General features: G+C 34.8%; 1 protein-coding gene across 1 annotated transcript; it reads right to left on the bottom strand.

The window, feature by feature from the left end:
• On the bottom strand, window positions 1-918 carry LOC308639365 (olfactory receptor 4A15-like; the record flags this gene model as incomplete). Its single annotated transcript, XM_081277636.1, has 1 exon — window positions 1-918. One exon carries the CDS (start codon window positions 916-918, stop codon window positions 1-3), a length of 918 nt encoding a protein of 305 aa, XP_081133762.1.
• Window positions 919-12171: the final 11253 nt, after the last annotated feature.

Below are 12171 nucleotides of genomic sequence, written 5' to 3'. Positions count from 1 at the left end.
TCACGTTCGTTTTGGAGTCCAGAGTTTCTTCATGGCATTTTTCATCTCTGCATTTCTTAGGGTGTAGATTAAGGGGTTCAACATAGGGGTGATAACAGTATAAAACACAGTCAAGGATTTATCAATGGGTAAGGTAGAAGGAGGTCTCACATACATAAAAATGCAAGGAACAAAAAAGAGGATCACCACAGTGATGTGTGAGCCACAGGTGGACAAGGCTTTGTGTCTCCCCTCCTGACTGAGATTCTTCAAGGAATGCAGGATGACCCCATAGGAAATAAGCAAGAGAACAAAGATGACCACACAGATTGCCCCATCATTGGCAACCACTGTAAGGCCAATAGCATAGGTGTCAGTGCAGGCAAGTTTTAGTAAAGGGTACATGTCACAGATGAAGTGGTCAATGACATTGGGGCCACAAAAGGGAAGGTTGTAAACAAAGAGAAGTTGAACTACAGCATGCACAAAACCCCCAACCCAGGCCAACAGCAGCAGCAGAACACACAACCGTTGGTTCATGATGGTCAGATAATGCAGGGGTTTGCAGATGGCCACGTAGCGGTCATAGGCCATGACCACCAGGAGTAAAATCTCAGCACCACCAAATAAGTGTCCTATAAAAAGCTGGGTCATACAAGCTTGGAAGGAAATGGTTTTCTTCTCATAGAGTAAGTCTATAATCATATTTGGGGTAACCGTAGTAGAATAAACAGCATCCATAAATGATAAGTAGCCAAGAAAGAAGTACATAGGAGTATCCAAGGCCGGGCTGACCACCACAGTCACAACAATGAGTAGGTTGCCTGCCATCGTCACCACGTAGATGACCAAGAACACCACGAATAATATTCTCTGACCCTGGAGGCTCTGAGTGAGCCCCAAGAGGACAAATTCAGTCACATTGTTCCTTTGTTCCATCTGTGCTTCAGGATGTCATTATTTCACTGATAAGAACAAAATTATCTGCAAATAGATTTATTACTGATGACTTTATTAAATTTAAGGATAATTTCCTTATGTATTACATAAATAGGCATTATAACTTACTATGTTTTAGGCCTGTCAAAGATTATAAAATTATAAGAGTGATTAAAACATTATGTGTAGCCTCAGGGGTCTTACAGACTAAAGAGAGAGGAATAAGAAATTAAAGGCATATGTAGAGAATGATTTTTAAATAAATGACTCTGCCACAACTACATTTCCACTTGTATCTAGTAAAAATTGCAAATATGGATAATACTATAAATAAAAATAAAATAAAAATGGATTAAAGATCCAAAATAAAACTAAAGCAAGCTTTAGTTTATATTTATTTTTAGGTTAATAAAAGGGAGATGACTTTGCACCTTCTAGGCCTAGTAAAATCTCAGGGAGCTCATTTGTAGAGTGCTTGCCCAGCATGCATGAGGCCCTGGGTTCAAATCCAGCACCATGAAATAAAGGAAAGAGGAATCTTCTCAAATAATAAAATTCCAAATAAGTACATTTGACACAATCAAAGTTTTTTTTTAATAATTTAGCAAAGGATACCATAAAGCCAATAGTAAAAAGGTATGTGGAGCCAAGATGTACATTTTAGAAGACATACAGAGAGGTAATATCTAAAATAGACAAAGGGCTTTAAGCAATTAATACATAAAAGACAAATAAATAGTAATGTAGAACAAGGATATGAATAATCAATTAAAAGAAAAACACATCCATATGGCCACAAAACATAGTATAAGATGCTGAAACTCACCTGTTAACAGAAAAATTAAAAATTAAAAAAAGACATTACTTTATGTCCATCAGACTGACAAAAAATGTAGTTGGTAAAAATGAAAAGAAAATTTTCTTACACTGCTAGCAAAATATGAATTATATAACAGTTTTGATATAATTTGGCAAACTTTACTGAAAGTAAAAATACATGTACTTTTTATATCTGTAATGACACTTCTGTTCCATAAAATCCACTCCATAAAAATTAAATCCCCAGCACATAGGATATTTTCATGGCAGGTTTTGAGGCTTTATTTTTAATGGCATTTAAAAAAAATAAAACTTCCAAATTCAAAGTGAATTTAAATAAAGAAATGCTTGAATAGAACTTCTATCAAATGGAAAATAGCCATTTAAAATAATAATTACAGCTATATTAATATTCTTAAAGAAAATTTCCCAGGTTATTGTTTAATAAGAAATAAATAAGCATAGAACTATGTATACTAAGATTGTTATAAAGCAATAATAAAAATATCATACATTATCCACTTACAAATGTCTATGATTTTATGAACATGGAAAAATATGGAGAGAGATGTGTTTTGTTGCAAGCGTTCTTACATCTGTATTATTGATGCATGGAGAAGCAAGAAATTGAGTGCAAAAGAATGAAAATGACAAGAGAGGAGAATCCAAGCTAGAGAGAGACGCACAGAGAGAGAGAAAGAGAGATTTCACACACACACACACAAACACACACACACACACACAACCTTACATAATCAGTACAATCAACATTCACTAGCCCAGTTATCTCTTAAAATAATTCTAGTAATGACAATCAGTTACTCACAATCCTTTTTTGATAGTCACTTTCCTCTGACTGCATAATTCTCCCCTGCTTCCTCTTCATAAACATGGATCCTCTGTGTTCCCGACCACCTCCCATCTCTCTGCTCATGCAATAGATCTGGTCTCCACTACCATTCTTCAGTACATGGCTCCTGTAATTTCCCCCTCCATTTCCTGTATCATTATTTTTCCTGCTTCTTCTGCATAATTCTCTAAGCCTATTTAAAGAGAAATATCCAAATCCATTCATGCCCACATCTCTTTCAAGCAAGCGCTCCACATCCATGCCCTGTATACACACCCCTAAGCTTTACTGAATCCAGTAGTCATCTTCAGTCTTGGCAGGAGACCTGCCATTCTTCTGACCTAAAGTGACAGCTTGCCGACTTACGTTTTGCAATGGGTTCTTGAAAGTCACTTATTTAATTTCTACAGATGTTACCTCATGCTCTAATTTTTAACATGCCAAACAATACTTAGAGAATAATTCAGTTGGCCTTATGAGGTGATTCACAGACACCTATCTGTACATTAAAATATCTCCCAAATGGTTCCACTTGAAATTAGTTTCTAAGAACAGTTCAGTTAGAGAAAATGAATTTATTCTGGGATTTTAAAATATCCAAAAATAATATCACAGATTTGAGTCAATTCAAAATACAAAAAAAAAGTATTTTAGCAATCACAAAGGACACCTAGTGATTATTAAAACTACTTAGAAAAACTTATGAAAGACTGAGTTCTTACATCCCCAATCTACTGCTGCATACTATAAAGCTAAGTTCAGAAAGTTACAGATAAATACACTTCCTGCATTACCTACATAAGGAGACAGTCATTCCCTTCAAGGTCTGGATTGTGGAGCTTTCTCCTGGGTCCTACATGATAAGAGCTTCATATGCACCATCTCTTGACCTTCAAACGCATCCACATAACCAATTCTTTCTGTACTTCCAGGAAATATGACTCATCAAATTTTCAGGAAAAAAAATGCTACATTTTAAAGTGTTGACATTTCTAAAATGAATATCAAAAATGCTATTATTGGGCTGAGGTTGTGGCCCAGTGGTAGAGCATTTGCCTTGCATATATGAGGCAGGGGGTTTAATTCTCATAAATAAATGAATAAAACAAAGGTACAACAACAACTAAAAAAAATAATTTTTTAAAAGAATGCCATTATCTCAAGGTATCTGAATCTTGACAATGAACAATGAAACCCCAAATCTTCATTGTTGACAAAATTATTCAGAATTTTTTAAAAAAGCAATTATTGAATAAGCATTTTGAGGTTAAAAAAGCTGAATTTTGTGGGAGAGATAATCACATATTTTAAGATAAATATTTGCAATTTGTGTTTTACACCACAAATGAAATAGCCTTTAAAGCATTTTGATTCTTAGTCAGGTATACTAGTCTGTTTTCATGCAGCATAACTGAATCTTGGGTTGTCTAAACAATGAAGATTATTTCTGATCCCTATTTTATTATGTTTCTAGTTTATCATTTCAATTTAAAAAATAGTCAAGTGAATATTGATGTAGAAAACCGTCTTTGAAGTAAGGGCAGAGGTCTGAGCACATTTTATCTAGATTTGAATCACAGCACATATTGTCAAATCATGCAAGTGCTGCCTCTCCAAGGGTGACTTTTCTCTAATTAAATTCATTGGGACCTTCAGTATAATTCTGAATGTAGACTATGCATCTCCAGAGATGCCACAAGAATAATAACTATGCAGAATAAGATTTACAAAAACATGAGCTCTGGGGAAAAGATCCTAAATGAACATCTTGAGGTCAAATCACCAAAAGGAGTGAGTCAGTGTGAACAGAAATGAAATTGTACAAACTTTCCTATAAAAATTGTGACCTGCAAAATAGGTGAATTCAGTGAGTATACAGTTTAACTTCTGGGTTTTCAGTTGAGCTCTGTACTCACAATCAGAAGGTGAGGGGAACTGATTTCAGGAGAGTCACTGAAAACTCCATTCAAGTGCAGGTGAAGTGGGTTCACCGCTCAAAAAAAGCTCATATTTATCACATAGTTTCAAATGGACCAATTGATAGTATGTGTATTAGTAGAGGATTAGGGAATGAGAAAACAGGGGTAGGATGATTCTAAATATTTCTATTTGTTTAAAGAAGATTCACCAAAATACACTGGAGCATAATATCCATTGATAATATTTCAAAGTACTTAAATCAGATAGAATATATATCTGATTATAAAGAACTTAACTAATTATTGATTAAAAATGTAACTAAATTTTCCCCAATTATTACAAATTTAGCAACCTAAGTGAATTTGAAACATAATAATCTAACTGCAGGTAGAAGAGTGACCACCATTAAGGTCCAGGGATAGGAGTGGGGAGAGAGAGGAGATTGGAGGAGTGAGAGGAGGTTTGGGGGAATTTGGGAGTGAAATTGACCCATTTTGCTTTTATGTATGTGCAAACATATCACAACGAAACTCATCATTCCATGCAATTGAGATGCAACTGTAAATTAAAAAATAATCTAACTATAAATCTCACTGGAATATATTTTACAAGTAGAAACACACGTGAAGAAATGTTCATCTGCACTGGGAATTAGCATATTTTAGCTAGTACCATCATCATTTTTTTCTGCTTTTAAATTTTCAAAGTTATACAGTTATACATCTATTGATACATAATTGCCAAATAGGAATCACATATACTTCATGAGTATAACTAGATTTTTTGATATTTGTATATATGTGAAATAATCACTACAATTAAGTGAATCACCTCAGATAGCTATTATTTTCTTTCACTTATTTTTGTGGTTAGAACACTAAAAACCTATCCTTTTAGGAAATGTCAAGTATGCAATACAGTCTTGCTAACTGTGGTTACCATGCTCTATTTCATTTATCTCACGCACTGGAACTCTGTAGTCTTAACTACAACCTACAAAGCACCCAGGCTTCCTTGTAGCCTTTCCCATCTTCTCTATCTCTCTAGGCCTTAACAGCAGCACTCTGCTCTCTGCTTCTATGTGTTTGACATTTTATATTCCACATTTAAGTTAGATCAACCTGAGTTGTTCTTCTGACTCTAACATAATGTCCTCTGGGTACACATGACAGGCTATCTTTGCAATTTAAGGCTAAATTACATATAATATGCATGTGTATAATATATCTCTCTATCCATTCATTTAAAATGGACATGCCAGTGTTTTCACGTGCTAGTTATTTTTTAAAATAACTAAATAACTAAAATTTTTTTAGTTGTCAATGAACTTTTATTTTATTTATTTATATGTGGTGCTGAGACTCGAACCCAGTGCCTCACACATGCTAGGCAAATGCTCTACCCCTGAGCCTCAGTATTCTGACATTTAGCAACTAATGCTTGACTGTCCCCAACTACTGCCTGAGCAGCTGGTAGGTTGATCTCAGAACTCTTGAGGTGAGCTGGTTAGTGAGGGGGGGATGATAGAAGCTTACAGGAGAGGTGAGAACAGAGTAGCAAGGCTAATAACATAACACTTCTTAAGTACAAAATGTGCTTCCAAGAACTTCATTTCCAGATTCCAAAAGACAGCATACTCAAGGGAAAATTCCATACTCAGCATGAGAATGCATGGGTTTGTCATTTTCTAAATGTAATTACAAGTAGGTTTCAGTTGACACAGTGGAAAAGAAAGGGATTGAACTAGATGATGTCAGCATCATTGCCTGTCTAACTATCTACAACACTATTTGGGTATTAACCTTACTTTTTTCTAATCTATTGACATTTCTTCTTTTTTAACATTTCCATAACCAAATAACAACTTCTGAGCTTATTACTGTTTCTTGAAAATGGTTAGGTGAATAGAATGTGATAACTACTGTTCAAACAATGACCACTAAATTCCTCATCCCTTGTAGCCTTGCTAGGACCCAAGAGAGCACAGCCCAGTGAGTAATGTGGGCTCTGGAGTCACAGTCCCTGGGTTGAAGTACATGTGGCTGTGGGCAGCTGAATATACCTCAGTGTACCTTCATTTTATCAGTGTTAAAATGAGGATACCCATAGCATTTAACTACCAGTGGTTTTTCTGAAAATTACATGTGGAGTCCTGGAGCACTATTGGAAACTTATAAAATCTGAAAAACGATAGCTATTATTAATGTTTCTGAATGCTTCACTGTGAGCATTGGATCAAAAGAAAATTGCTGGAATCTCTGTCTATCCAATAAGAATTAATGACGTAGTCCAGGGTATAAAGAAGGGTATACCTGTAACTCATGGACCACTTTGGGGTATAAGATAAAATTGTTTGTCATAGGAATTATAGATTTTATTGTATATAAGTAAATACCAGCAATATTCACAATATTCCTGTGAAGGAACATATTTAGACTAGAAGCAAGTAAGGGAATTCACATGGATTCACATTCACATGGATGTGTGCAGAATGAGTGTGAGTTTTCCCTAGAAGAAACTGTGATGAACCTTCTATACCTCTCCCTTCCGTTACTTCTTTCATCAGATTCAGGAGTCCTGTCATTGTTGAAACTGCATACTGGTAAAGGCTCACCTGCTGAAGAATGGAAGCGTATGAAGTAGTCTATGTCCAGTTCTCTTTGTTTTACATCTTACTCTTTGCATTGTTAGTGTCCTTTCTCACACTAATTATCAATATAGGCTTTCACCAGGAAAAGTCTACCAGCCAGGTTAATTATTTACATAATGGGCTAAAAATAGACTATTTGCACTATATTGTATAGTGTACAATATCGAATGATAAAAAATTGTTATTATTCTTTCAACTTAAACCATGAGGTAAACTCTTTTCTAGGAAAATGAACATAATTTAATAGAATTTTTAAGAACATGGCTTCTTAAAATGATAGTCTTATATTTTTTCTGTAAAATAATGTTTTTTTTTTTTTAAATTATACCCCCATAATCACACACAGTATTTGGGTCCCTTTTGATAAAATTATATATAAAAGGAATTTTATTTTAATCCCAATTCCACATCCCTTTTCCTTCCATTCTTCCTTTCTTTTCTCCCTCTTCTACTCTACTGATCTTCCTTTTACTTTTTCATTTATTTATTTTGGTTGGTGCTTTCTGCATAAGCATAAAGGAAATATTCCTTTTGGCACATTTACATACATACATACCATGATTCCATAATTTTAAAATGCCCCATATAGTTAGTACTTTAGCAGTTGTATAAGTCTAAGTGATAGTAGATGAGGTACTTCCCTGTTTCTTTATACATACTAACATGTTAGCTTGGATAATTTTAAGATTAACATACAAATGATTTGTGTGCTTCCAGAACATAATTAGATATGTGTTCCTTTACATTCTAACACAGTTCACATGATATGAAATTTTAGATTAATTGACTCAAATAAATTTAAAAATAATTATAATTCTAACATCATGTTGAATATAATATTAAAGTAATAAATGCCCTGGATTATTTGCTATGTAAGTAACATGTACCGCTTTTCTGCCAAAATGAAAAATGAACATTTTATTAGACTATAACACTAAAATAATATGTATTTTGTGTGTTCTGAATAATATCTGTTTTCCCAACTTAATTTTCCCAATTCAGATACTGCCTGAACTGTAAGACGTTCTCTGTATTTCAGTAGATCACAGAACTTTTCAACAAATACTCAGTTTTAGTTGTTCCAAGAACTTACATCTTGGGTCTTGTCCTTACTCCAAAAATCAATGTTTCTATCAGTGAGGGTGCCAGCAGGTGCCTCATGTACCCATGACTCTTCATTAAGACATGATAATATATGGCTATTCAGTGGATCCATGAATAGTTCCAAGTGACTAGAGCAGAGATATTTCCATGGATCTCCATTATCTCAGTCTTTCAAAGAAATGTAAATTTATCTAAGTGAATACCTGAAATATAAAAATATTTTAAAATAATGTCAGTATTTTTTGGACAAAGACATTGAATATTCTCACCTGCTGGGAAAACATCTTCATAAAAAATAATCGTGCTATGTTTGCAAGATTGTCTAAAAAACTGATCTAATTAGTGCAAATTAACTTGGCCAAACACATTCTTGGTGGTACAAATAAACAAAAGATGTTTAACAACACTAAAATTAGTCATGTGAGTTTTTCAGTCAATTATGGTGACATAAATAAAAGGCTTTTTACTTTGAGGATTTATGGTAATTTGTGTGCCTGTTAGGTTCTGCGGCTAACAGGTCAAAAGCTGGGATTTGACCTCATGGAAAAGCTGATGCTGGGCGGCTGGGGTTGTGGCTCAGTGGTAGAGCACTTGCCTAGCCTGTGAGAGGCACTCCATTCAATTCTCAGTGCCGTGTATAAATAAAATTAAGTAAAGGTCCATCAACAACTAAAAAAATATTTTTAAAAAAGCTGATGCAGGAGGCTTCTCACATGTAGAGGCAAAACTCTTCAATCTTGAAGTCACTCAAATAGCACCTTCCTGAGGCCCATTCTTTCCTAATTAAAATCATATTCCCGTGTGTCTACTCATTCTATTTCCAGGAAATTGAGCCCTTCCACAAACTTAAGCAAGCAATAATGGATATAACCAAAAAAAATATATTTTTTTGTCTCAAGGACAAGACAGAAGCTAAAGACATGCTCCAGCTTGGGTAGAATTTGAGCTTCAAAAACCTCTCAGGTCATTCTAATAGGAAAATAATATTTCCACTTATATGTGCAGATACAGTCTATGACCTTGAGCATCATCACTACTTTTAATAGATTAGTTTGTTAGTGTATTTAGAACAAATTCAAATGACATAATCTCTCCTGAACAGGTTTCTTCCCTTGAACAATAATTTCCTAAAGACTTGGGTCTTGTCTAAGTGAATTGGAAACACAATAATGAAAGGAGAAGTAGAGGGAGGGGTGGGGGGCAGGAAGGAATATCAGGGGAATTGGAGAAAGATATTAATCAAATTTTTTTGTGCCAGGGATTGAACCCAGGGCTGCCTAATCACTGAGCCATATCCCAAGCCCCTTTTTATTTTATTTATTTATATATTTGTTTATTTATTTATTTATTTAAATTTTGAGACAAGTTCTCACTACATTGCTTAGAGCCTCACTAAGTTGCTGGGGCTGGCTTTGAACTTGGAATCCTCTTGCCTCATTCTCCAGAGCCACTGGGATTTTTTGGGCTCCCCTTCTTCCTCCAGGAGGAAGTCTTTTCTGCTATCCTTTAATAAAGCCTTCCACTTTTCCACTCTACACTTGCCTCTGCATGCTTCTCTGGTGTCATACTTCAGCATCTCAGGAAGCAAGGACTCATCACAGGTAAACAGAAGATACTCAATGGATTAACAAATATATGAAAAAAACATTCCACATCTGAGAAATGCAAATCTAACCTAAGATTTCATCTCACACCAGTCAGAATGGCAGCTATGAAGAATACAAACAACAATAAGTGTTGGTGAAGATGGAGAGGTAGGCATCCTCATACATTGCTCTTGGGACTGCAAATGGGTGCAACCAATCTGTAAAGCAGTATGGAGATTCCTTGGACTTGGAATTGAACCACCATTTGACCCAGCTATTCCACTCCCCAGTCTATACCCAAAGGACTTACGATCAGCCACAGCAACAAATTGGAAGACTTCCCAAGGTCTCAGATCTCCTCTAATTGATCTATTCTTCAAAGAAATTACAACAACTCAATTTTTTGAAGGAAACTGACAAACCTATTCAAAAAATTGCCTGGAAAAACAAAAGAACTAGAATAACCTGGCATGGTGGCATATGTCTTTAATCCCAGTGGCTTGGACATAGTTGAAGGCCTACACTGCTGGATTTCCATACCTACCATGAAGTGTGATGTTGGAGATGAGACAAACATAGGTTACTTAAACAGAACAGATAGTCCAGAAATAGACACACACATCCAGTGGGTGAGACAAAAGTGCAGAGACAACTCAAAATAGAGCAGCAGTCTTTCAATAATCAGTTAGGTAATAATTGTATTAATTTGCAAAAATGAACTTTGATTAACACTTCACAACATAACCAACAGTGAGCCCAAAATGGCTTATAGACTTAAACATTCTAAAACTATAACATATCTAAAGGGATGAATATCAAGGGAAAAATTTTGTTGAGTTAGGCAAAGTTTTCCTAAATATGACAATAAAATCATGATCAACAATAGAGTATGTATTGTACTCCATAAAAAATGATGAATTCCATTGTTTACACACTTTTTTGAGAGCATGTGAAATGGTGAGTCACAAATGGGGACAAACTATTTGCAAATAATAAAACTTATGAAAGGACTTATTTGCAGAATATATAATAAACTCAACTTTCAGTAGTAATAAATAACTCAAAAATCAAAAGAATAAGAGACAAAAAACCAAAGAAGATATATAATTGATAATGCAGCACATAAAAAGTTGTTTAATATTATTAGTCATTCAAAAATAAAAATTAAAACCACAAGATATCAATACACACCAATGAGAATGGCCACACTTAAAAAGTTCAATACCACCACATTCTGATAAAGATGGAGAGAACCTAAATATCATTTGTTGATACCTGAGAATCAAAAGGCTTTACTTTAGAATATAGTTTAGCAGTTTCTTACAAAATCAAACATACACTTACCATAAAATAGCTCTTCTCTTATTTACCCAAATATAATGAAAACTTATGTTTATGTGAAAACTTACACATCGATATACATATTTATTATATTAAAACAATTTTAGTCATAATCTGGAAACAACCCAAATAATCCTTTCTAATTGGGAAAGGTATATTGCCAATATATAGCCCTATATGTGTGCATGCTTTTATACACACACACACACACACACACATATATATACACACACACACACACACACACACTCACTCATGAACAGAGATTGAGAGATCAGTAAAAGAGAATGAAGGACTTAATTTGATCCAAACATATACAAGTTTTAGAATACAATAAAAGTTGGATTTTGAAACATTGGGAAAAATAATTATACACCTATAAAAATTTCCATCTAGAAAAAAAATAACTGAAACTCAATCCCTTAGTAAACTCCTTGTATCAAAATAAACTCCAAATGGAACCAACATTTAAACATAAAATATAAATCACAAAAATTCTAAAAAGATATGTTTAAAATTGTGAAAGAATATTTTGGTAGAAGTAAAATGAGGGGATGGGATGTAGCTCAGTTGGTAGAGTACTTGCCTGGCATGCACAAGGCCCTGGGTTCAATCCACACACACACACACACACACACACACACACACACACACACAAATGTAAAATGAGAAAAACCCTTCCAAACAAGATATAAAGACCAAAGAAAATATTGATCAACTTAACTATAGAAATACAGAATTATTGCTACACAGTTATGCTGAGAGCCATTGCCAAGTAGGAATGATGCATGGCAATTTCTTTGTCAGCCTACCTCATGTTGCTTAGAGGGCAGTGACTTTGCATGAAAGGTGACCTTGCTCAAGGACCAGGGCAGATGGGGTTTAGGGGTTCTGGGTTTAGGGCAGTTCCAGGTTTAAGGTGTACCCTGCTGGGAATAGGGCGCATCCTGCTGCCTCAGGCGCGCCTGCTCCTTGAGTTCCCG

Source organism: Spermophilus citellus (genome assembly GCF_964194105.1).
Source record: "Spermophilus citellus genome assembly, chromosome: 2".
In the NCBI taxonomy this organism is placed as follows: Eukaryota; Metazoa; Chordata; class Mammalia; order Rodentia; family Sciuridae; genus Spermophilus; species Spermophilus citellus.
Note: the sequence above shows the minus strand (reverse complement) of the source record. Positions and strands in the feature narration are given on the sequence as shown.